This window comes from Carcharhinus amblyrhynchos, chromosome 16 (assembly GCF_965287045.1).
Source record: "Carcharhinus amblyrhynchos chromosome 16, sCarAmb.v2.hapA, whole genome shotgun sequence".
Lineage (NCBI taxonomy): Eukaryota > Metazoa > Chordata > Chondrichthyes > Carcharhiniformes > Carcharhinidae > Carcharhinus > Carcharhinus amblyrhynchos.
Genome location: NC_137339.1, coordinates 58002004 through 58029776, shown reverse-complemented (window position 1 = coordinate 58029776; position 27773 = coordinate 58002004). Strand labels below are relative to the sequence as shown.

The 27773-nt window shown below is 47.1% G+C and overlaps 1 protein-coding gene across 1 annotated transcript in view; it reads right to left on the bottom strand.

Annotated features, from left to right (window-relative positions):
- Positions 1 to 9006, bottom strand: part of LOC145353742 (RNA-binding protein 38-like) — a 55283-nt gene extending 46277 nt beyond the window's left edge. Inside the window, exon 1 of the mRNA XM_080204514.1 lies at positions 8682 to 9006. Coding sequence (XP_080060640.1) covers positions 8682 to 8891 — 210 coding nt within the window. The 5' untranslated portion in view covers positions 8892 to 9006. The remainder of the gene's footprint in view (positions 1 to 8681) is intronic.
- Positions 9007 to 27773: the final 18767 nt, after the last annotated feature.

The window sequence follows — 27773 nt, the reverse complement described above, 5'->3', positions numbered from 1 at the left end:
AGCCTTTCGTGACCTCAGTACCTTCCAAGGCACTTGATATCCAAGTAAATTCTTTAATCATAGTCACTTTTGTGAGAAACGCAGTGGCCAATTTGCCTACAGCAAGGCACCACAAACCAGCTATGTTACAATGAGCAGGTAATCCATTTCGGTGCTGTTGCAAATATTTTAGTGATATGTTGTAGAATGTTAATTTTAGTTTCAGGAATTAAAAGTGTCAGCTGTAGAAAATGGGGGCATCTAATTGAGAAAGTGATAATCAACTCTACTGTAAATGCAACTCAAATCAATGCTTGAACAATAAATAATCCCATCTCTGGGCAAGAGCCAAAAGGTCTACACTTACTTCAGTGAAAGAATATAAATGATGTATATAGTTCCCAAATCAAAAGAAGCCAGGACCAGGTTGCAAACAGAAGTGTTCCTTAACAGTACCTCCAATTTCTGGAGGAAGGCCACGATATCAATTAGCGATACACATTAACTATATGGTTTATAGAATGAAAAGTAGTACGTTGAAGATAAACTAATGCATTTGCATTTTGAGTCAAATTATCCCAGAGTGTGTCATATTGTCATGGAGATAGTAATTCATGGCGAAGCCTTGCTTAGAAGGTTCTTTTGTTTAATTTATCTATATGATCTACTGATCAAATAATTCAATTTGGTTTTTGAGGGGGGAAAGGCAGCTGGAAGATATCGACAGTGATCTTCACAGAGCCTTTTCGCAGAAAGCTGGGGTGGAGGGCAGTTAGAAATCTGCCAGCAACCCGAACAAGTAGCTGAGGTATCCATAGTCACGAGGTTGGTGAAGTAAAAGCTGAAGGGCCACGTAGCCAAGAAGCCAGTGGAAGGAGCCCCATAGAATCTTACATCAGAGGAATGGCTGGAAACTAAGGAGAATTCAAGTAAATTCCAGAGGGCTGTGGCATACCTTTGGGGTTGGTCACCAGAAAGGTGAATGAACTTTCAAAATTTTGTCAAACAAGGGAACTCTTGGGGGAAAGGGGGCAGGGCAGAAGTAAAAAGTAGAACTAGATTTATTGCCTAAGTTTTTATAAGTACAATGTTAAGTTAACAGAGCTTACTTTTTAGTTTTGTTGATAATCAAAACCACAATTGTTTAGAAACACAAAATCCTGTGGCATAGTTCTGTCCTGATGGTTAATTGCTAGGTACTCTTAATTCAACATTAACAGTCCCAAACGGGATCATAACAGTTAAAGGATAAATATTATGAATAATCCAAAGAAACTCTTCTTCAGAAATAGTAACACAGGATCTTTTACATCCACCTGAGGGGTGCAGACAGGGCCATGCTCTCACCCGAGGACAGCATCTCTGACAGTGCAGCACTCTCCCTCAACACTGCACTGGACTGCCAATCTGAACAATGTGCTTCAGTCTCCAGAGTGGGTCTTGAGCCCACAACCCTGTGACTCAAAGTGGCAAACCATGTGACCAGGGAAGTTTGTCAGAATAGAAACTTATGGGAAATGAGGTTCCACAAGGGTCAGCAAGGAGACCACTCTAGGCATGAGGAACTGAAGGGAGCAATATTCAGGTTTACTGTAGGCAGCAAACTGGAGTGACTGGGCCAGTGGGCCGAGGAATGGCAGATAGAGTTTAATTCAGATAAATGTCAGGTGTTGCATTTCGTAAGACAATCCAGCGCAGGACTTACACAGTTAAAGGTAGGGCCCTGGGGAGTACTGTCAAACAAAGAGACTTAGGGGTGCGAGTACATACTTCCTTGAAAGTAGTATCACAGGTGGACAGATACTGAAGGCAGCATTTGGCACACTTGACTTCATCGGTCAGAGCATTGAGTACAGAAGTTGGGACAATGGCCAGAATGTCACTGCTACAGGAATCAGAGCGGGTGAGGGACGAACAATGGGAAAGTCCATTGACCTCAGGCGGCATTTTATGGTTTCGGGAGAAGTGAGGTCATAAAACTCCAGCCACCATGTTATAATTTGCAACACATTGGTAAAGTCGCATTTGGCATACAATTCTGGTTGTCCTGCTATAGGAAGGATGTTATTAAGCTGGAAAGGGTTCAAAAAAGATTTACAAGGATGTTACCGGGGCTGGATAGGCTGGGACTTTTTTCCCTGAAGCGTAGGAGGATGAGGGGTGACCTTATAGAGGTTTGTAAAATCATGAGGGGCATAGATAAGGTGAGTAGCCAAGGTCTTTTCCCCAGGGTAAGGAAGTCCAAAATTAGAGGGCGTAGGTTAAAGGTGAGAGGGGAAAGAATTAAAAGGAACCTGAGGGGCAACTTTCTCACACAGAGGGTGCTGTGTATATGGAATAAGCTGCCAGAGGTGATAGAGGCGGGTACAATTACAACATTTAAAAGGCATTTGGACAAATACATGGATGGGAAAAGTTTAGAGGGGCATGGGTCAAATGCAGGTAATGGGACTAGCTCGGTTTAGGAAACCAGTTGGCATAGATGAGTTGGGCTGAAGGGCCTGTTTCTGTGCTGTATATCTCTCTGAATCTATGACACTGAAAAGCCAAAGGAGCCCATAAAGGCTGGGATGATGCTGATGTCCAATATCGCTGGATCAATCATGTGGCACAGTGCCTCCAGTGTCACCAGGACTCAAAACCAGCACCATAAAACCCCATCAATCTGAGAGGCACCAATAATGGAACAAGCTAACACCAGGTCCAACACAGCTAAAGGAATCCTAGTGTTGAAGTAGATCAGAACCTAACAGCTGCTACTGTCCTGTGACGCATATACAGTTGATGCAGCCCAAAGTCAAAACTGTGAAAAACAGGGAGAGATAAAGATGGATGACAGGCAACAGAGGAGCTCAGAGATGGTACATCATTTCTACTAAGCACACACAAGGGCACAAACTAACAGATGGGGAGATTAAAGAATATTTTACACAGGGGGTCTCTGCTCAAACCACTGTCCATAAACTGTTACAATCAGAATCCTTACAATGCAGAAGGAGGCCATTCAGCCCAACAGATTTGCACTGACCACAATCACACCTAGGCCCCATCCCCATTACCCCATATATTTACCCTGCTGATCCCCCTAATACTGAGGGGCAATTTAGCCCAGCCAATCTACCTAACTCACACATCTTTTGTTGTGAAAGAGAATTAGATAGAGAAATATTATCGGTTTATGAGAGACAAGCAGGAGAGCCAGATTGTGTGAGCTACTCAGATAGAGGAAATCACCAGCAGATTGAAGGGCTGAGTGGCCTATTTCTGTGCTATAATAGTCTACATCTCAACAAAACACGCAACGTTTCCAGAGAATGGCACTTAGTGTGGGGAAGGAGGGTGCTCCCTCTGGCTGCCAGTCTCTCTGTCTCTATCTGGGTGGCCTTGGAGAAGGAGCATGTAGTCTCCAGCAGGATCTGTATGCTGGGACTGGACTGGCTAATAGACAATAACGTCATGATTTAGTTGTTAAGTTTCCGATGGTGTTTTCGGAATGGCGGCTTTGCTGCTTTATTTTAAACAGTTTGATTAGATCTCCTGGTGGTTTATTATTTTAATGGTGCCACTTCTGTCAGGTGACAATAGGGCATCCCTGGAGGTCCAATCAAAACCGGTGGCACAGTGGTTAGCACTGCTGCCTCACAGTGCTAGGGACCCAGGTTCGATTCCACTCTTGCGTCACTGTTTGTGCAGAATCTGCACATTCTCCCCATGTCTGTGTGGGTTTCCCCTGGGTGCACCGGTTTCCCCCCACACTCCAAAGATGTGCAGGCTAGGTGGATTGGCCATGCTAATTTGCCCTCTTAGCTGTTCCAAGATGCTGGGGGAATTTGTGGGGTAAATAGATGAGGTTACAGGGACGCATAGGGCCTAGGTAAGGTGCACTGTCAGAGACTTGGCGCAGACTCAATAGACCAAATGGTTGCTTTTTGCATTGTAGGGATTTTATTCTGTGATTCCAAATGACCATGTTACAAACTCTGCTACTCCTGCCCCACCCAACAGTGACACTCTCACTAGCAGCCCACACGGGGCAGAAGTATGGAGTGCTGCATGGTGCAGAGGGACATAACAAGCCCCTTCTGTTCAGACCAGATAAAGGCCACAGCTACAGCTAACACCCTAAGTGCAGTCGACCCAGTTTGCAGCACAGCCCGCTAACTGTGACCAAGGAGGAAGCAGCATGAATATTCAGCTGCCCTGGGTGCAGTCACCACTCCAGGCTGTGCAGTCGCTGATTTCTGAAGTGCAGTCACTGCTGTAACGTAGGAAACACAAGAACAAATCTGCAGGCAGGACGTTAGAACAATCAGACGTTTTACAACACTCTCGCATTTTTCCTCAAACTCTGCAATGGCAAATGTGTAATCAAGAAGCAATGTTTGTATCTGTGTGACTTGCAGAAACGCACTGAAGGAGGCAAGATCATAGAACCCCCCTAGAGTGCAGAAAGAGGCCATTCAGCCCATCAAGACTGCACTGACAACAACCCCACCCAGGCCCTATCCCCTTAGCCCCACACAGACACAGGGAGAATGTGCAAACTCCACACAGCTTGTGACCCAAGGCCAGAATCGAACCCAGATCCCTAGCACTGTGAGGCAGCAGTGTTAACCACTGCGCTGCTCACAAATCCAAAAGACGCTGCAGTCTGTGGGAGCTTGCTGTGCACAAACTGGCTGCTGTGTTTCCTACATGACAACAGTGGGTGCCCTTTAAAAGTACTGGCTACAAAGTCTGGGCATTCAGAGCTCAAAGGCATGATTTAATGCAAGTTCTTTCTAAAACAGTGCCCTTTTAAGAAGGTAGACCCCACTATGTATGACTGGATCATTTAGTATCTCCAGCAAGCAACTGGCCCAAGAAAGTGTGCAAAATGCTGGCACAATGATCAGCACTGCTTCCTCACAGCACCAGGGGCTTGAGTTCGATTCCTGGCCTTGGGTCACTGTCTGTGTGGAGTTTGCACATTCTCCCCATGTCTGCATGGGTTTCCACAGGTGTTCCAGTTTCCTCTTTCAGTCCAAAAGAAGTGCTGGTTAGGAGCACCGGCCATGCTAAATTCTCCCTCAGTGTTTCCTGGAGGGTGGTGACTAAGGGATTTTCACAGTGACTTCATTGCAGTGTTAATGTAAGCCTATTTGTGACACTAATAAACAAACTTAAAACTTTAAACAGCATGAGAGACTTTGCAATCCACTTACAGGGCCTAGTGGATCCATCATGTTCCGAGGCTGAAGGAAGTGATTTGCGCCCTCCTGTCTCGGGATTAGTTCAAACTTAACACCTGAGATTTTTCTCAGATAACTGCAGTATTTAATTCTAATCTTTAAAATTATATATATTTTTAAATGGGAAACTCAGGATTATTGACTGTTGCTGGTAGCGAGCCATAAAAAAACAAACAACATCCCTTTTGTGTGGCTTTCTTTGTGTGCTTTGATATTTAAACAGCAGAAGCTGACAACATAAGGCAGTTGAGATGACCAGAATGGGCCTGTTATTTTGCCCAGTGTGTATAAGCTGAATAAATACATGCAGTTGACTGCCAAAAAAACCCTGTGCTACTGCTGGAATCTGTACTTGTTGTTAACCTAGCTCCTTTGCACCGTGTGGGACTCAGTAACACGTCCCAGCCTAAACTCCCAACCGTCCCTTTATGCTAATCCAGTTCTGTTCAGCACCTCCCAGTTCATTCCCCGGAGACAGGAGATTGGGTGGCCTTTCCTCAGTCACCATCTGTATTTATTTAACCCATTCTGAAGTTACTCATGGATTTATTTGCTCAGAGTGATTGGGGTTTAGCGGAGGCGTCAATAATTAGCTGATCCAATCTCAGTTTTACTTTTGAGTAAGATGTTTGACAAACAATGAGACACATTCTGCTCTCTAAGCCACCACCATTTCTCTAAAGGGCATTATTACAGGGGTGCTCAATTTAAAGTAAACTTTATTTATTAGTGTCACAAGCAGGCTTACATTAACACTGCAATGTAGCTACTGTGAAAATCCCCTAGTCTCTACACTCCGACACCTGTTCGGGTATACTGACACAGAATTTAGCACGGCCCAATGCACCTCACCAGCATGTCTTTTGGACTGTGGGAGGAAACCGGAGCACCCGGAGGAAATCCACGCAGACACAGGGAGGACATGCAGAATCTGCACAGAAGTAACCCAAGCCAGAAATCAAATCTGGGTCCCTGGTGCTGTAAGGCAGCAATGCCAACATGTCACCCTCTATGTACTTTCTCTTTTGACCCCGGCATCTTCTAAAGACAGGGGAAAGTCTGCACCAGGACCAACCACCTTTCCTCATTAGCTATTCCTCACATGTGGTCGTAGGCAGTTACCACAGAAAAGTATTCCCCCTTGAGGGGGTGACACAGACCCCACCCTCAGAACATTTGCAAATGTCCTTCCAATGATAAGTCACTTGGAGCAGGACTGTTTTCCTCCCCTCGTTTCTCCCCACTCCGTGGGTGTGTTGGTTAATTAGATCCCTCTCCTGTTGCTCTGGCAGGGCTCAGTGCACACTCTCTGACACACCATCCCACAGGAATCAGAAGCATAGTTTGACATTGTTCTCTTGTGTGCTTGTGAGGCAGAGAGTTGCTGGGACAGATCGTCACGGAGCACATCCATACGCAGAGACCAGGTCCATTTACCTAGAACTCTACAGTGCAGAAACAGGCCCTTCGGCCCATCGAGTCTGCACCAAACACAATCCCACCCAGGCCCTATTCCCATATCCCTACACATTTACCGCTAATCCCTCGAACCTACACATCCAAGGACACTAAGTGGCAATTTTTTAGCATGGTCAATCAACCTAACCCGCACATCTTTGGACTGTGGGAGGAAACTGGAGCACCTGGAGGAAACCCACGCAGACACGAGGAGAATGTGCAAACTCCACACAGTCAGTGACCCGAGCCGGGAATCGAACCCAGGTCCCTGGAGCTGTGAAGCAGCAGCGCTAACCACTGTGCTACCATGCCGGGTCCGGGTTCCAAACAGGGTCCCTTTGTTCTTAGCCAAGGAGAAGGCAATTAGGACGTGAAGGAGGGTCAAATACCAGGCTGGGCCACCAAATTTCAAATCGTGACTAAGCTCCTGGCACTGTGCCAGCACTGTCTGAGCTTCAACTGATCTCGGGGCAAAATGAGCCACGCCAATAGATCACAACCCACCGATAGGGAGGCTGAGGCCACACCCAGTGCTTGTGTGGTCACTTGGCTCACTCCCAAAGTAACCTTAAGATATAGGGGCAAAATTAGGCCATTCAGTCCACTGAGTCTACTCCATCATTCAATCATGGCTGATAAGATTCTGAACCCCATTCTTCCACCTTTTCCCCATAATCTTTGATCCCCTTACCAATCAAGAACCTACCTCTCTCTCTTAAATATATTCAATGACCTGCCCTCCACAGCAACTCTGTGGCAATGAATTCCACGGATTCACCACCCTCTAGCTGAAGAAATTTCTCCGCATCTCACTTATGCAGGGCAGTCCCTTACTCTGAGGCCGTGCCCTCGCATACCGGCCTCTCCTACTCATGGAAACATCTTCCACTCTATCCAGGCCTTTCATTATCGTGCAAGTTTCAATGAGATCCCCCTCATCCTTCTAAACTTCATCCAGCACAGACCCAGCGTCCTCAGATGCTCAGTCCCAGTGACACTGTCATTCCCCTCCGCCCCCACCCCGCTCACTCCATCGCACGGACTCACACCCATCAAGGCAGCAACTGAGGAGCCCCTCCCTGACCGAGGATGCCCACTCCTCATCCCTGGCCCAACTGGCTCAGTAATCTGTACCCCTTGGCCTGGCCACCAGAGAGAGCAGGAACAAAGTGAAGCACAGATACTGTCACCACATGCTAGAAGCAGCTGGGTGTTTACTGCAGAGCAGGAGAGATCCGCAGAGCCAGGCAGAAAAACAACTTGTCTGCTACATGGGACAAAATGAAGGATAATTATAGATTTTGTTGTTGTGGGGGGGGGAACGCAGCCACATTAAACCAGGAAGTGTGATTAAGGATTTCTCAGTAACTTCATTGCATAAGCCTACTTGTGACACTAATAAATAAACTTTAAAAATTTCTTGTCACTTCTAAATGCAGTCAGCCAGACTGGGTTCGTGTATGACTCTCTCTCTCTCTCTCCTACTTTCATATCTTACAGACCTCACTGTACAAAAACACCTGTTGTGTCCTCTCAGGACTTATTCAGACACACACGAGAGTTATCAACGCCATACTAGCCCACTTCCTGACCGACTGAGTTGTTGCAGTTTAATCCTTTGTTTCTAAACTTTCTGGTTTAACATATTAGCTTCCAAGTATTAGACACTCAAAAACAAATACCACACACACACACATTAAAATCAAGCAGCTACTTCTGCATTTTGGCCAATTGGGGAAGTGAGGTAGTTTCCAGCAGGAGCTATCAGCTCTGACAGCGTACAGCGAGCCAGGCTGCTTACAGACACACATCTGTGACACAGTAACTCCTGCCTGTGTGTGTGTGTGTGGGTCTCAAAGCCCCCTATATACTCTGCAAGGAGACCGAGAGATTCCCCCCTCCCCCCCCCCCCAAACAAAAAGCTAGCCCCATTCAAACCTCAGCTGCACAGAGAGAAGTTAAGCTGGAAAGGGCAAAGTCCCTGTCTCCCACTCTCCTCCCGCATGTACTTACAAAGCCGTAGCCCCGGGATTTCCCTGTTTGCCGGTCAGTGATCACCACCGCCTCGTCTATGTCCCCGAACACCTCAAAGTACTTCCTCAAGGACGAGTCGGTAGTGTGATAAGGCAAGCCGCCCACAAAGATCTTGGTAAAGGTAGTGTCCTTCTGCAGGGTGTGCATGGTGTCAGGGTCGGTGCAGGCGAGAGGGGACTGCCAGAGCATTGAACAGACTGGAGAGATATCACACAGAGAGAGAGAGAGTCCAAGCTGGAACAGCTTCAGAACCGCCAGCACAGGCACTCAGTCCATGTACACACACTGATATAGCTCAGTCCATGTAGACAGTGACACTCACAGTATATTGCAACACTGCCTCTTATAGCCTCAGCTGAAAGCTCCACCTTGCAGCCGCTTCATTGGCCCGGTCTTATCTGCCCTAACTGAACCTGGGAGCTGTAGTCCTTTCACACACAACAGAAACAGAGGGCGTGTCTGCTCCAATCGGTTCATGATGTGGAGATGCCGGCGTTGGACTGGGGTGAACACAGTAAGAAGTCTCACAACACCAGGCTAGAATCCAACAGGTTTATTTGGTAGCAAAAACTACCCAACTGGTTCAGCCTAGTCTTCCTTGAAATCCCAAAGCCAGGCCAGGCAGTGACAACACTTAAACCTCTGAATCCTGATCCTTTACAAGAACCACCCCCACTCTCCCCGCTAGATCTCCAACAGACTGTATACCAACATATAAAAGATACAGCTTTTCCTGAGTTCAGGGCATTCCAGAGCAACAGGGCAGCACAGTACACCTGCCTCACAGCACCAGGGATCCAGGTTCAATTCCTGCCTTGGGTCACTGCCTGTGTGGAGTTTGCACATTCTCCCCGTGTCTGAGTGGGTTTCCTCCAGGTGTTCCGGTTTCCTCCCATTGTCCAAAGGTGTGAAGATTATGTGGGTTGCTAAATTGCCCCTTAGGATGGGATTTTCCAGCCATGCTCACCCCAAGTCTGGAAAATCCTGCCCAAGGTCAACTGACCTTTGCGTGGTCTGCCCTTGCCCACTGTGGGAAAATTCCCCCCTTAGTGTCAGGGGGACTAGCTGGGGTAAATACATGATGTTACAGGGATAGGGCCTGAGTGGGATTGTTGATGGTGTAGGCTGGATGGGCTGAATGGCCTCCTTCTGTACTGTGTGATTCTAGGATTCTCATACTGTACTGCTCAGGAGTGTGGACATTGGAGTAAAGCAGGAAATGCATTCCAGCTGCCAACTTGCGCACAGCAAGATCCCACAATGCATTAACGTAGCTGTGAGGCATTGCTGTGTCACAGCGCCAGGGAGCTGGGTTTGATTCATGTGGGTGATAATACAGAGCTCCCTTTAACATCAGCCTACAGCACATGATAGGCAACTGTCAGTCTGTTACCCTGGGTTCCATTTGCATACCGAGACCTGTAAGGGTGGTCCCTCCCTAACTCATGTACAGCTGTCATGCCCTAATGCCTCAGTAAATCAGCACAGATTGCAAATTGGATTTGGAAACTGGGATAATTGGGCACTATCAGGGGATACAGAGTAACCCAGGCTGATATAAGTCAGCACAGCAATCGGCACGTGCACTACAACTCTCACCAACTTTTACAGATGCACTATAGAAAGCATTCTTTCTGGTTTATCACAGCTTGCTGTGCTCTGCCCAAGACCACAAGAAACTACAAAGGGTTGTGAACAAAGCCCAGTCTGTCACTCAAACCAGCCTCTCATCCATTGACTCTGTATACACTTCCTGCTGCCTCGGAGAAACAGTCAGCATAATCAAGGACACCTCGCATCCCAGATAAACTCCCTTTTCCATCTTGAGAGAAAACACTGGAAAACCTCAGCAGGTCTGGCAGCATCTGTAAGGAGAGAAAAGAGCTGATGTTTCAAGTCCAGAGGATCCTTTGTCATGCCTCTCAGACTTGAGACTTCTTGTAGACTGCTATCAGGTCTCCCCTCAACCTTCGTTGCTCCGGTGAGAACAAACCAAATTTCTCCAGCCTCTCCTCATAGCTAATGCCCTCCATACCAGGCAACATTCTGGTAAATCTTTTCTGTACCCACTCCAAAGTCTCCACATCCTCCTGGTAGTGTGGCAACCAGAATTGAACACTGTATTCTAAGTGCGGTCTAACCAAAGTTCTATAGAGCGTGAACAAGACTTGCCAATTTTTAAACTCAGTATCCCAGCTGATGAAGGCAAGCATGCCGTAAGCCTTCTTGACTACCTTCTCCACCTTCATTGCCACTTTCAGTGACCTGTGTACCTGTACACCCAGATCCCTTTGCCTATCAATACTCTTCAGGATTCTGCCATTTAATGTCTATTTCCTGCCTGTATTAGACCTTCCAAAATGCAATACCTCACATTTGTCCGGATTAAACTCCATCTGCCATCTCTCTGCCCAAGTCTCCAGCTGATCTATATCCTATATTGTCTGATGGTCCTCATTCCACCAACCTTTGTATCATCCACAAATTTACTAATCAATCGAGTTACAGTTTCCTTCAAATCATTTATATATGTTACAAACAGCAAAGGTCCCAGCACTGATCCAGTGCAGAAGGAGGCCATTTGGCCCATCAAGCCTGCAGCCAAGTCCTATCCCCATAACCCAATGCATTTACCCTTGCTAGTCCTCCTGACAATAAGGGGTAATTTAGCATGGCCAAATCACCTAACCCACACACCTTTGGACTGTGGGAGGAAACCAGAGCACCCGGAGGAAACCCAAGCAGAAACGGGAAGAATCTGCAGACTCCACATAGACAGTGACCAAAGGCTGGAATTGAACCTGGGTCCCTGCCACTGTGAAGCAACAGTGCTGACCATTGTGCCACTGTATCACCCCTTTCTCTACACTCTAGCTATGACTGTAACACCCTCTCCATACCTTCTTCCCTACATACTCTTTGAATCATATGTTTTGTCTGTATAATGCAAGAAACATTACTTTTCACTGTATACTAATATGTGCCAACAATAAATCAGATCAAATCACAGACCTTGGAATCAATGTGGGACCTCATGGACTGGCATTACCCAACTGTCTGACCCATTATGAGTACCAAGCCATGGGAGCTATTCCTGGCATTTCAACCTACTCTCAATATCTCAGCAAAGACTAAATGGGGAGCCCTCAGTATAAGATGGCTGAGCCAGGGAGTGAGACAGTCATTTTAATGATATTTTTCCACCAATTTGCAGTTATTGTTTATTTATGTATCTAAAGTGGTAATGGGGGTGAAACCAGAGCTGAACCCAGGACCATTCCAAAATCAGCAGCCAGTAAATAATGACACAGGGATGATGATTATAAACTGTTCCACAACAGTCTGTGTTAAAAAAAAGCAGCAATTTAAGCATATTTAAATAGAGGCAATTGTTGCAGGCATCATGTGCCTGTGTCAATACCCTGACATAGATACAGTTCAGTGAGATTTAACAGAATTAGTGCCTAGTAGTTAAATAGTGTTTACTTTTATCTTGATGTTGAGGACAGATTTGATAAGGTTCCCAGGGTTGTGACTAACATGAGACCCCCTTGGGAAAAAAAGAGAAAAGTCTGAACTGGATTAAGGATTTTCTAGATAAGGACAGACTAATGGTTCTTTCTATCAGAGCTGCTGTAAACTGCAAAGTGTTCCCGGGATTAGCGTGGTCTCTTGTCTCCAGACTTTGATGAGTTCTGACCTCAAAAAGGCCCCCTTCTATTCTTCCTAGCCCTAACCTCAGGCAGAATCCCTCCCGGTGCACCAGGATGGCACTCCCATTCCTCGCACCCTCCTGTCAGCTCCCTGAGTGAGACTTGGTGCCAGTTGAACTTAGAGCCATCATCATTTAACCCACTGTAGAGTTCTGTTGTCTGAGGGAAAGGCCTACCCGGGCCACAGAAGCCTCTTGTCGGAGTTACTCCCTGAGGTGAAGAAGCCTTGGGCCTGTAGGAAATCATTAACAGCAGAATATTTCAATCAGAGGATGACAACAAGGTGTTTGTGAGGGCAGATCATTGCGAAAAGGGCTGGAACTAAGAGTCACAGACTGCATAATTGTGCAATATGTGTTTAAATCGAGAAATGCAAGATAATGCACATTAATGCTAAAAGGGGAAGGGCATTCAGTTAAATAGAGTGTGTCAGGAGAAAGTTATTAAGTGTGAGGAAAATAGAGCTCAACTTCAATAGAATCTAGACATGATAGGGTGGCACAGTGGTTAATTGTCTTCTTGTTTCAGTCTTATAATAAAATACAGTATCATAAAGAATATTTTTATACTACAATTAAAAATAAGAGCACATTTGCTGACATGTAATGAGTGACAGGTGACTCCTTCAATCATACTGTTTGAAAAATGTCACAGTGCCAGGGACCTGGGTTCAATTCCAGCCCCAAGTTTCTGTGTGGAGTCTGCACATTCTCCCCATGTCAGCGTGGGTTTCCTCTGGGTGCTCCAGTTTCCTCCCAGACTCCAACCACTTTTGTAATTCATTCGTGGGACTCAGGCATCGCCGGTCAGCATTTATTGCCCATGGCTAGTTGCCCTTGTTTAGAGGACAGTTGAGAGTCAATCAAATTGCTGTGGCTCTGGAGTTACCTGAGGCCAGATTTGGACCTGGGGTTTGTTTAATTCATTTATGGGACATGGGTACCGCAGGCCGGCCAGCATTTATTGCCCATCCCTACTTGCCTGACCAGGTAAGGACAGCAGATTTCCCCCCCTAAAGGACATTAGTGAACCAGATGGGTTTTTCCGACATTTGACAATGGTTTCATGGTCATCAGTAGATTCTTAATTCCAGGGGAGCAATTTTCTCAAAAAAATTCTTAGTGTCAAATTTACGTAAAAACTGGAATAAATCACGCTGTTGTTTTTAGCAGGAGTTTAAAAATGAATCTCCCACTTCCTGTGCACTGCAGAGTGCCTTAGCATGAATCATTCCAGAATCCAGGGGCCTATTCCCACTGGAGAGGCCAGCAGCATAGCGCTGTGCTGGCCACGGTAAAGACACTGATCTGTCAGCACCGAGATAGGCACATGCACAGTGACCCTGCACTGCCAGCCTCCTGATAGCCTGCCAGCCCTGCCACCCCACATCACTGGCCCTGCCACCCTCTCTACAGCCCGATTGCTGGCTTCCCCAACATGCCCGAGCCAGCTTCAAACCCCACCAGCGGCCCACCTCGACGTTCCCCCCAGCCCTCTCCATCTCTGACCTCCCCCAGCAGGCTGACTGCTGTCCAACCCCGAGGGCATGCCCCGATCACTGGTGCGCTCCTTCTGGCACTCAGCCCAAATGCAGAATGGCAGCAGGATCCTCCCCACTGATCACCCCCAAGAGATCCTGTCCCTATTTGGCCCCATTCCATTAGATCCCACCCCCTTGGTGCCCATGGGCATTACTAATTTACCTCTTGGGAAGTGCTAGGGGCCCAGGCTGGCAATGCCCAAGAGGCAGCCCCCAGTGCCCAACGAGACTCAATAGATCCCCTTCACTCCAGTGGGATTGGTCTGCCAGCTCCCCGCAAGTAGATCTGGAATATACTGTCTGTAAGGTGGAGACAGATTCACACAGCGAGTGTTCAGAATCTGGAATGTACTGTCTGAGAGTGTGGTGGAGACAGATTCACACAGCGAGTGGTTAGGATCTGGAATGTACTGTCTGAGAGTGTGGTGGAGACAGATTCACACAGCGAGTGGTTAGGATCTGGAATGCACTGTCTGAGAGTGTGGTGGAGTCAGATTCACACAGCGAGTGGTTAGAATCTGGAATGTACTGTCTGAGAGTGTGGTGGAGACAGATTCACACAGTGAGTGGTTAGGATCTGGAATGTGCTGTCTGAGAGTGTGGTGGAGACAGATTCACACAGCGAGTGTTCAGAATCTGGAATGTACTGTCTGAGAGTGTAGTGGAGACAGATTCACACAGCGAGTGTTCAGAATCTGGAATGTACTGTCTGAGAGTGTGGTGGAGTCAGATTCACACAGTGAGTGGTTAGAATCTGGAAATGTACTATCTGAGAGTGTGGTGGAGACAGATTCACACAGCGAGTGGTTAGGATCTGGAATGTACTGTCTGAGAGTGTGGTGGAGACAGATTCACACAGCGAGTGGTTAGGATCTGGAATGTACTGTCTGAGAGTGCGGTGGACACAGATTCACACAGTGAGTGGTTAGAATCTGGAATGTACTGTCTGAGAGTGTGGTGGAGTCAGATTCACACAGCGAGTGGTTAGAATCTGGAATGTACTGTCTGAGAGTGTGGTGGAGACAGATTCACACAGCGAGTGGTTAGGATCTGGAATGTACTGTCTGAGAGTGTGGTGGAGACAGATTCACACAGCGAGTGGTTAGGATCTGGAATGTACTGTCTGAGAGTGTGGTGGACACAGATTCACACAGTGAGTTGTTAGGATCTGGAATGTGCTGTCTGAGTGTGTGGTGGAGACAGATTCACACAGCGAATGGTTAGGATCTGGAATGTGCTGTCTGAGTGTGTGGTAGAGGTGGATTCAATCATGGCTTTCAAAAGATACTTGGATTATTATCTGAAGAGGAATAATTTGCAGAGCTATGGTAAAAAGGCAGGGACACTTGGTAAGTTACTGAGAGCTGACACACTCACAATCATAGAATCCCTACCATACAGAAGGAGGCCATTCGGTCTAATGAGTCTGCATCAACTCTCTGAAAGAGCATCTTACTCAGGGTCAGTATAAACTCCACACAGGCAGTCACCCAAGACCAGAATTGAACCCTGGCACTGTGAGGCAGCAATGCTAGCCACTGTGCCACAGTGTAATGGGCTGAACTGCCTGATTCTGGACTGTAACATTCAGTGATTTTAGAATTCAGCACACCGCTGGCTGCTCCCCCACATTCTATCCTTCAGAAACTTGCATTCATCTAACACTCTGTTGCCTGTGTCTTAAGCTGCACAAAGGTCCATTCGCCTATTGTTCCTATGCCCACTAACCTATATTATCTCCTCAACAAGAAACATCTTCATTTTAAAATTCTCGTCCTTTAATTTCCAATCTCCCCCTGGGCTTACCCCTCCCTATCACCATAATCCCCTCCTGTCCCACACCCGTCCCAGACATCAGCGCTCCTTTAGCTCTGGCACAGCCCATTTTAATCTCATCACCATTGCTTTCTGTGTCTTCACTAACCTCGATTCCAAACTCTCGAATTCCCTCCTGACACTGCTCTCTATTTCACTTTCCGCCTTAAACCCCCTCTACTTGTCCAAGCTTTAATACCGTCTCCTGGGCCTCAGTAGCATAAGTTAATGATCCCATGAAGTATCGTAGGACATTTTATTGCATTAGAGAAGTTCTTGGATGTCATACCTACACTGACACAAGCACACTTACACAAATACATACATCTATGTATTTATATATTGAGAGATGCACTCAGAGACATATGAATGTCTTGATATCCTTCAATGTAACAGCTGGATGAAGATGTGATACATTGTTTTCAGAAAGAGTGACACAAGGGGAGTGCAGCAATTGGATTGGGACATATCTGATAAAATGTATCCTTGCTGTTTGATTCAAGGACTTCAGTTGGTCACTGATTTTGACATGTAGCCAGTGTGACCAGGGCAGGACATCATACCAGGCATGTCCAAACACTTGTCTTGGCACACTCAGCACCCAAACTGGGGTCTACGGTGAGCTTCTTGGAGGTCCAGTCACCAATCCAACCTTATGGGTAGACAAGGTGAACAGCTGCCCAGCCACTGTGGTCAAGCCTAACCGAGTCAACAGTGGCCACAAGTGTGCGCTGCTCCCCTCGCACACTTCTCTCCTCGAGCTCTGACCTCTCTCCTGTTCCTACCTCCTCTGCTTCTCCTCACCTCTGCTTTTGTTCTTCTCCCGCTCCCCCTACCCTAGCCCCACTCCTGTCTGCTCCCTGCTCTCCCTTCCTCCTGCTCTGTTTTACTCTCCTTCATTCTTGTACTCCCCTGCTCCTCTCGTTCTCTTCCTATGACCTTCTTGCCTGGTGTTCCTCCTGTCTCCGCGCGCTTACAATTACAAGGGGGCTCAAGTTCAAAACGAGAGGGGGGAACGTTTGCGGGGGAAGATTTTCCTGCAGAGTGTGGTGGGTGCTGGAACGCACTGCCAGAGGAGGTGGTGGAAGCAGGCACATTAGCAACATAGAAGAGGCATCTGGATGGGTACATGAATCGGGAGGGAATAGAGGGATACAATCCACGTAAGGGCAGAAGGTTTTTTTTTAGTTTGGTTAGGGAACGGGCTTGGAGGGCCCAAGGGCCTGTTCCTGTGCTACACTTCTCGTTATTCTTCTTCTTACCATTCATGGACCCACTTTGCAATGAGAAGTAATCTCCTCCATCTCATTAATTTCTGTAAGTCGCCTACCAGCCTTCTTGTTTGTATTATTAAAACACTCTTGACCCTCTTCAGCCAGAGAGTGGTGAATCTGTGGAACTCTTTGCCTCAGAAGTCCGTGAAGGCCAGGTCATTGAATGTATTTAAGACAGAGATAGATAGGTTCTTGATTGGTAAGGGGGTCAAAGGTTATAGGGAAAAGGTGGGAGAATGGAGTTGAGAAACACATCAGCTATGATAGAATGGCAGAGCAGATTTGATAGGCCAAATGCCTATATCTGCTTCTATATCTTATGGTCTTAACCCTGTGAGATCTGTGAAGGGCCCTTGACCATTCCTGACTTATTTTGTTGCACAGTAAGAAGTCTCACAACACCAGGTTAAAGTCAAACAGGTTAATTTGGTAGCACCAGCTTACAAAGCACAGCCCTTCATCAGGTGATTGACACTTCGAAAGCTTTTGCTACCAAATAAACCTGTTGTACTTTAACCTGGTGTTGTGAGACTTCTTACCATGCTTACCCCAGTCCAACGCTGGCACCTCCACATCATTACTTTATTGCACCCACAGATATTTTTCTACAGCCACCAAGGCCTCAAGCTCTGGAATTCCCTCCCTAAACCTCTCCAGGTCCTCACTGTCCTTCTCTAAGGCACTCCGTAAAACCAACCTCTTTGGCCAAGCTGTCCAACTAGTGTCAAATATTGTTAGATAACGAGCCTGTGGGGTCCCTGGGGACACTCTGGATAACGAGCCTGTGGGGTCCCTGGGGACACTCTGGATAACGAGCCTGTGGGGTCCCTGGGGACACTCTGGATAATGTGTCTGTGGGGTGCCCGGGGGACACACTGGATAACGTGTCTGTGGGGTCCCTGGGGACACTCTGGATAACGTGTCTGTGGGGTCCCTGGGGGACACTCTGGATAACGAGCCTGTGGGGTGCCTGGGGACACTCTGGATAACGAGCCTGTGGGGTCACTGGGGACACTCTGGATAATGTATCTGTGGGGTGCCCGGGGGACACACTGGATAACGTGTCTGTGGGGTGCCTGGGGGACACTCTGGATAACGTGTCTGTGGGGTGCCTGGGGGACACTCTGGATAACGTGTCTGTGGGGTGCCTGGGGGACACTCTGGATAACGTGTCTGTGGGTCCCTGGGGGACACTCTGGATAACGTGTCTGTGGGGTGCCCGGGGGACACTCTGGATAACGTGTCTGTGGGTGCCTGGGGGACACTCTGGATAACGTGTCTGTGGGTGCCTGGGGGACACTCTGGATAACGTGTCTGTGGGTCCCTGGGGGACACTCTGGATAACGTGTCTGTGGGTCCCTGGGGACACTCTGGATAACGTGTCTGTGGGTCCCTGGGGACACTCTGGATAACGTGTCTGTGGGGTCCCTGGGGGACACTCTGGATAACGTGTCTGTGGGTCCCTGGGGGACACTCTGGATAACGTGTCTGTGGGGTGCCCGGGGGACACTCTGGATAACGTGTCTGTGGGGTGCCCGGGGGACACTCTGGATAACGTGTCTGTGGGTCCCTGGGGACACTCTGGATAACGTGTCTGTGGGTCCCTGGGGGACACTCTGGATAACACGTCTGTGGGGTGCCCGGGGGACACTCTGGATAACGTGTCTGTGGGGTGCCCGGGGGACACTCTGGATAACGTGTCTGTGGGGTGCCCGGGGGACACTCTGGATAACGTGTCTGTGGGGTGCCCGGGGGACATTTTGCTGAGTTAAAGAATCAGTATGAATGCAGATTGTTGTTGGATTGCTTATAAGAGTGAACAGATACAAGGAGGTGGAGGGAGGGAGGGAGGGAGGAAGTCTGGAGAACAAGACAAGAGGAGGAATGTGCAGGATTATGGGGAAAAGGGGGGGTGAGGGTGGCTGTAGTTGAATTGCTCCTTCAGTGAGCTAGCATAGACACGACAGGCCAAATGGTAACTGTTTCTGTAACTACAAATGAAGTAGGGAAAAAGTAAGAAAAGCAGTCAATAAATAAGTGACATGAAGAGATAATGTTTTTTTCTCTAAGATTTGGAGGATGTGTGAATAGTCCCAGAAAAGGAGCAGAGGGAAAGATTGGAAATCTGAGAAAGTGCAGAAGAATCCCCCCCCCAGACCAGGAGTGTTGTGGAAGAAAATTTGGATAACACCAGGAGTGCCCTGCCAGTGGAGTAGCCTATTCCCATTCCAAACACCAGCCCCTATCCATCCACTATCAGAAACATTGACAGATTTAATTATCTCCCGTCCCCCACTTAATTATAGACTGTTCTGCGCACAGCAGATTCCCCAAATTACTCCCTGGATGTATGCCCATTTAAGGAACTCCTTCCCCCTTCTACCAGATGACAGACGGAAGATGGATAAGTGAGAAGATTGAACTAGAATCATTCCTTCACATTGTGAAGAAGTTCAGAGACTGGAGGATATCAGTTTAAAATTCAGAATTAGGATTATACAAGGAATCAAACGGCAAAAAAAAGTGCTTCACAGAGGGCGAATCATAAAAATGGATGCCAATCCAAAGTGGATGATGTTAGGAGCGGCAAAATTCAGTGGCACAGTTGTTAGCACTACTGCCTCACAGTGTCAGGGACCTGGGTTCAATCCCGGCCTCGGGTTACTGTCTGTGTGGTGTTTGCACATTCTCCCCATGTCTGTGTGGGTTTCCTCCGGGTGTTCCGGTTTCCTCCAAAACTCCAGGTTAGGTGGATTGGCCATGCTAAATTGCTCCTTAGAGTGGGATTTTCCAGCTGCGTTCATTCCGAAACTGGAAAACCCTGCACATTTCTCCTCTTGTCTTGTTCTCCAGACTTCCTCCCTCCCTCCCTCCCTCCATTTCCTTGTATCTGTTCACTCTTATAAGCAATCCAACAACAATCTGCATTCATACTGATTCTTTAACTCAGCAAAATGTCCCCTGGGCACCCCACAGATACGTTATCCAGAGTGTCCCCCGGGCACCCCACAGACACGTTATCCAGAGTGTCCCCCGGGCACCCCACAGACACGTTATCCAGAGTGTCCCCCAGGGACCCACAGACACGTTATCCAGAGTGTCCCCCAGGCACCCCACAGACACATTATCCAGAGTGTCCCCCAGGCACCCCACAGACACGTTATCCAGAGTGTCCCCCGGGCACCCCACAGACACGTTATCCAGAGTGTCCCCCAGGGACCCCACAGACACGTTATCCAGAGTGTCCCCCAGGGACCCACAGACACGTTATCCAGAGTGTCCCCCAGGCACCCCACAGACACGTTATCCAGAGTGTCCCCCAGGGACCCACAGACACGTTATCCAGAGTGTCCCCCAGGCACCCCACAGACACGTTATCCAGAGTGTCCCCCAGGCACCCCACAGACACATTATCCAGAGTGTCCCCCAGGCACCCCACAGACACGTTATCCAGAGTGTCCCCCAGGCACCCCACAGACACGTTATCCAGAGTGTCCCCCAGGCACCCCACAGACACGTTATCCAGAGTGTCCCCCAGGGACCCCACAGACACGTTATCCAGAGTGTCCTCCAGGCACCCCACAGACACGTTATCCAGAGTGTCCCCCAGGGACCCCACAGACACGTTATCCAGAGTGTCCCCCAGGCACCCCACAGACACGTTATCCAGAGTGTCCCCAGGGACCCCACAGACACGTTATCCAGAGTGTCCCCCAGGGACCCCACAGACACGTTATCCAGAGTGTCCCCCAGGCACCCCACAGACACGTTATCCAGAGTGTCCCCCAGGGACCCCACAGACACGTTATCCAGAGTGTCCCCCAGGCACCCCACAGACACGTTATCCAGAGTGTCCCCCAGGGACCCACAGACACGTTATCCAGAGTGTCCCCCAGGGACCCCACAGACACAGGCACCTTTCCATGGTCTATCCCTCTGTGGAAATGTTGTTGTTGCAGGCTTGGTGGAGGCTGAATGGCCTCCTTCTGTGCTGTAAGGGTTCTATGATTCTACAAACTAAATAACCAGTCTTTGTCATCAGTGTCCATCAATTTGAGAATGATGTCTGCTCCGGGTGTTTGTGTGACTAATTCTTCACCCATGGATCTTTCGGCACACAGAGTTGTGGGATGGGAAGTGCAGGATTTGCTTCCTTCTGCCACTGGGCTGCCCGTTTAGACACAGCTTTGTTGAACATAAAAAACTTCTCACGGCAGTATTCAAGCAGAGTTCTCCCCAGCGTCCTGCCAAATGTGTATTCCTCAATCAACATGGCCCAATACAGTCATCTTGTCATTTATCTCATTGTTGCTTGTGGGATCTTGCTGTGTGCAAATCAGTTGCTATATTTTTGACTTTACAGCACTGATTACATTTTTAAAAGCATGTAATTGGTTGCAAAGCTCTTTGGAACACCCTGAGGATGTGAAAGGTGCGATAAAAATGTAATTTGTTTTGCCTTCCTGTACTTCCTAATTCTCCTTTCAGGAGGGAGACATTTCTACCCGAACTTTGTTCGACCTTCACTACTGAAGAGCTTGTTATCTGTCTTGTAGCTGTGAGCAGAGTTTGGCTCTGTCACAATGAGCTAAGAAGCAGAGTAGATTTAAATTGTGACATTGAGGCAATAACTCTTGGAGACTAGTGCAGTATACTTGTTAGCAGAATGTATTCAGCTTGGCTAACTCACTCATAGAGTCAGATCTGATGCAACATCTATTTATAACATTGGTGTTATAACATAAACTCATAATTCACTGTTTCCCCACAAGGTCACTGCAATGCCACAAGGCAGCGTCCTTACATCTTTGTTAGTTAAGAAAATAGACACTGTAAAAATCCCCTACCCCCCCACACACCTCTCCAAATAATGAACCCACTTTATTCCCAGCAGTGACTTAAAAGCTGGAATCTAAATCAATGGTTTTGGATCCAGAAAATTGAGATATAAGCTGTAATCAAATCAAATGGTTTATGCAGAAAATAATACATACCTGGGTGTGAATTACAGGCTAAAAGCTAATCAAAGGGTTTGGGGGAACTCTATATATAGAATAACAGATACTGGGGAGTGAGTCATAGATTGGAATTGAATTGAGTTGTTCATATATAGAGTAACACGTACCTGTGAATGAGTTACAGACCGGAATCTAGTCGAGGGATTTGAGGGGTTCATATATAGAATGACAGAAGTGAGTTACAAGAGGGAGTTACAGACTAGAATCTAATCAGAGTTCATATATAGAATGACAGAAAGCTGGGAGTGAGTTACAAACTGGAATCTGTTTGAGGGGTTTATATATAGAATAACAGATACCCGGGAATGAGTAACAGGCTGGAATCTAATTGAGGGGTTTGAGGGGTTTATAGATGGCATAACAGATACCTGGGAGCGAGTAACAGGCTAGAATCTAATGGAGGGGTTTGAACATAAGAACATAAGAAATAGGAGCAGGAGTAGGCCATCTAGCCCTTCGAGCCTGCCCCGCCATTCAATAAGATCATGGCTGATCTGTCATGTCTCAGTTCCACATTCCTGCCCTCTCCCCATAACCCTTAATCCCTTGCCTATTAAAAACCTATCAACCCGCGTCTTAAATATATTTAGCGAGGCAGCCTCCACCACTTCAACGGGCAGAGAATTCCAGAGAGTCACCACCCTTTGAGTGAAGAAGTTCCTCCTCAACTCCGTTCTAAACCGCCCCCCCCCCCCCCTTTATCTTGAGGCTGTGCCCTCTAGTCCTACTGCCCTTTCTGAGCGGGAAAAGCCTCTCCACCTCTATCCTATCCATCCCATTCATCATCTTATACGTCTCAATGAGATCGCCCCTCATTCTTCTAAACTCTAACGAGTACAAACCTAGTTTATTCAGCCTCTCCTCATAGTTCAACCCCCTCATCTCCTCTGCACACCCTCCAAGGCCAAAATATCCTTGCGTAAGTGCGGCGACCAAAACTGCACACAGTACTCCAGCTGCGGCCTCACCAGTGCCCTATACAGCTGCAGCAAGACCTCCCTACTTTCATATTCAATCCCCCTCGCTATGAAGGCCAGCATCCCATTCGCCTTCCTGACCACCTGCTACACCTGCAGGCTGGGTTTTTGCGACTCATGCACAAGGACCCCAAGGTCCCTCTGCACCGTCGCATACTGCAGTTTTTCGCCATGTAAGTAATAGTCCTTCCTACCATTATTCCTACCAAAGTGGACCACCTCACACTTGCCAACATTAAATTCCATTTGCCATTTCCTGGCCCATTCGCCCAGCCTATCTAGATCCTTCTGCCCACTTTCCACACCCTCCACACAATTTGCCATTCCACCAATCTTGGTGTCATCGGCAAGTTTCGACACCCTACACTCGGTTCCCTCCTCCAGATCATCTATATAAATGGTAAATAGCTGAGGCCCCAGCACCAACCCCTGGGGCACTCCACTAGTCACCAACCGCCAATCCGAATAGCACCCATTGACCTCCACTCTCTGTCTCCTATTTGATAGCCAATTCCCTATCCACGCTAACACCCTACCCCCAACTCCATGCCCCTTGACCTTCTGTAATAACCTCTTGTGCGGCACGTTGTCAAACGCCTTCTGAAAATCAAGAAACACCACATCCACCGGCTCTCCTCTATCCACCGCCCTAGACACATCCTCATAGAACTCCAATAAATTCGTCAGACATGACTTCCCCTTAACGAAACCGTGCTGCGTCTGCTCTATCAAACAATTCTCCTCAAGATGCCTAGCTATTTTCTCCTTGATCACGGAGGTTTGAGGGGTTTATAGACAGAATAACAGATGCCTGGGAGTGAGTTACAGGCTAGAATCTAATTGATGGGTTTGAGGGGTTTATAGATGGAATAATAGATACCTGGGAGTGAGTTACAGGCTAGAATCTAATCAAGGGGTTTGAGGGGTTTATATACAGAATAACAGATACCCGGGAGTGAGTTACAGGCTAGAATCTAATCAAGGGGTTTGAGGGGTTTATATACAGAATAACAGATACCTGGGTGTGAGTTACAGGCTAGAATCTAATCGAGGGGTTTATATACAGAATAACAGATACCCGGGAGTGAGTTACAGGCTAGAATCTAATCGAGGGGTTTATATACAGAATAACAGATACCCGGGAGTGAGTTACAGGCTAGAATCTAATCAAGGAGTTTGAGGGGTTTATATACAGAATAACAGATACCTGGGTGTGAGTTACAGGCTAGAATCTAATCGAGGGGTTTATATACAGAATAACAGATACCTGGGAGTGAGTTACAGGCTAGAATCTAATCGAGGGGTTTATATACAGAATAACAGATACCCGGGAGTGAGTTACAGGCTAGAATCTAATCGAGGGGTTTATATACAGAATAACAGATACCCGGGAGTGAGTTACAGGCTAGAATCTAATCAAGGGGTTTGAGGGGTTTATATACAGAATAACAGATACCTGGGTGTGAGTTACAGGCTAGAATCTAATCGAGGGGTTTATATACAGAATAACAGATACCTGGGAGTGAGTTACAGGCTAGAATCTAATCGAGGGGTTTATATACAGAATAACAGATACCTGGGAGTGAGTTACAGGCTAGAATCTAATCGAGGGGTTTATATACAGAATAACAGATACCCGGGAGTGAGTTACAGGCTAGAATCTAATCGAGGGGTTTATATACAGAATAACAGATACCTGGGAGTGAGTTACAGGCTAGAATCTAATGGAGGGCTTTAGGTGATTTACATCTAAAATGACAGATGCTAGGGACTGAGTTCCAGGTTGGAATCCAATGGAGTGTTTTGAGTGGTTTATATATAGAATAACAGATACAGGGAGTGAGTTACATTTGACTGATAATTCACATTAGTCTCTGCCTCCCTCGCTGACCTCCCTGTCCTTGACCTCCTGTGCTGTTTCAATTAATTTCAACCAAAGCTTGAGGAACAGTACTTCATCCTTCTGAACCCAAAACTGAATTCAGCAATTTCAGATCATAACCTTTGGCCCCATTTTTGGTTTATTTATTCTTAGATGGCAGCTGTTTGTTGATTTAGTGTTTTCCTATTAACACATGTAATGTTTCTTTAATTGGCCCATGACTCTCTCCTTTTACAATGCACCACCATCTCCTTTGTCATGTAATCTGTGCTGCCTGTCCACCCTATCACAGAGGTACCCTTTATTATTGTCTTTCCCAGCACCCTCACTTGCTAATATTTCCCACTTCTGGTGAAAGGTCACATTGCCTGAAATGTTAACTGTTTCTCTCCCTCTCTCTACAGATGCTGCTTGCCATGTTGAATACTTGCAGCATTTTTTGTTTTCATTGCACTTTCCACCAGCTGCAATGTTCTATTTCTGTGTAAATTTGCGTTGGTGTTTTACCTACAGCATCCACCTAGTCTAATCTTAACTTCCTCACTCATTAACTGCATCCTTCATCTTTTTCCAGCAGCGTACTAGTATCAGAAACACTGAATATTTTAAACTCTAATTACTGTCTATGTCTGAGGAGTTACCTTACAACTTTGTGGCACAGTGGCACAGTGGGGTTAGCACTGCTGCCTTACAGCACCAGGGACCTGGGGTCGATTCCCGGCTTGGGTCACTGTCCCTGTGGAGTTTGCGTGGGTTTTCTCCGGGTGCTCCGGTTCCTCCCAAAGATGTGCGGGTTAGGTTGATTGGCCATGATAAATTGACCTCTTAGTGTCGGGTGGCACTCGTGAGGGTAAATACTGGGTCTTATAAGGATAGGGCCTGGGTGAGATTGCGCAGACTCGATGGGCCAAATGGCCTCCTTCTGCACTGTAGGGAATCTATGATTCTATGAACAGAAACAGAAAATGCTGGAAAAATCTCAGCAGGTCTGACATCATCGGAGGAGAGAGGATAGAGCCATTTTGGATGGCCGTTCTTCAGAGCTGGCGAAGAGTCTTCCAGACTCGAATTTGATGAGCTCTGTCGAAGGATCATCCAGATTGGAAACGTTGGCTCTATTCTCTCTCCATAGATGTTGTCAGACCCGCTGAGATTTTCCAGCATTTTCTATTTTTGTTTCAGATTCCAGCATCTGCAGTATTTTGCCTCTGTCTTAGAGTTACTTTGCAACATTGACAATCTACCTGACCCTATGCTAAACTGCCGGCTCCTCCATATCCTCAACATCGCCAACACCATTATAAATATAGAATAACAGATACTGGGGAGCAAGTCATAGATTGGAATCTATTTTGAGATGTTTGTGTGGTTCATACATAGAATGACAGGTACCTGGGAGAATCTAATTGCGAGGCTTGAGGGGGGTTTATATACAGAATCCCTGGGAGTGATTTACAGGGTAGTACAGGAAAGTGATAGAGAGTAATCTCTCCCTCAATGTTAATAAAATGAAAGAAATGTGCAGGTTAGGTTGATTGGCCATGAAAAATTGCCCCTTAGTGCCCCCGATGTGTAGATTAGGGGGATTAGTGGGATAAATCCCATCAACTTCAGGAAGCATAGTGGAGGACATATCCCTGTCTACATCAATGGGGACAAAGTGGAAATTGTCAAAAGCTTCACGTCCTTAGGTGTCCAGATCACCAACAACCTATCCTGGTCCCCCCATGCTGACACAATAGTTAAGAAAGCCCTCCAGCCTCTACTGTCTCAGAAGACTAAGGAAATTTGGTATGCCCATTGTGACTCTCCCCAACTTTTACAGATACACCATAGAAAGCAGTTTTTCCAATTGTATCACAGCTCTGTCCAAGACTGCAAGAAACTACAAAGGGTTGAGCACGAAGTCCAGTCCATCACACAAACCAGTCTCCCATCCATTGACACTGCCTACACTTCCCACTGCCTCAGAAAAGCAGCCAGCATAATCAAGGACCCCGCTCACCCAGACATTCGCTCTTCTACCTTCGGGAAAAAGATACAAAAGTCTGAGGTCACGTTCCAACAGATTCAAGACCAGCTTCTTCCCTGCTGCCATCAGACTTTTGAATGAACTCATCTTGCATTAAGTTGATCTTTCTCTACACCCTAGCTCTGACTATACATTCTGCACTCTCTCCTTTCCTTCTCTATGAACGGTATGCTTTGTCTGTCAGCACGGAAGAAACAATACTTTTCACTGTATACTAATGTATGAAACAATAATAAATCAAATCAAATCATGACTTCCACCTCCTAAAATCCGAACCTCACTGTTACTCTCTCACTGACCAATAAACACAGTGGAGCAGCAGTTAGCAGATTCTGTTATATCCTCACTCTCCCCCCCACTTCCCCACCCCCCCACCCCACCCACATCCCCTTTGTCAGGATTAGGCTAATTCTTCTTGTGATTAAGATAGTTGCCTCAATTTCTCAGTTGCCTGTTCATTTGTGAAATGCTTCAATCCTGCTATCACCCTCATTGCCCAAGGACTCATCCCTGGCCTTTCAGTGTGTTGTTGTCTCAGCTGTGAGTCACCTGTAGCAGTGTGTTCCTAATTCCCTGCTCCCTGCTGGGAACACAATGGAAGTGGGGCTATCCCAGCATTGTAAGCAAAGCAGAAACACTGCTTCAGACTAATGGCTCTAATCAAGCGTTTTGATCACCTCAAACACCGCTATCCAATCCTTAGCTCCCTCTTTCGCACCAGTGATATCTCTAACCCTCCCTCTCTCTCTCTGTTTCCCGCTTCTACCCTTGTCTCTTGCTCTCTCCTATCTCTCTTCCCCTTTCTCCCTTTCCTATCTTC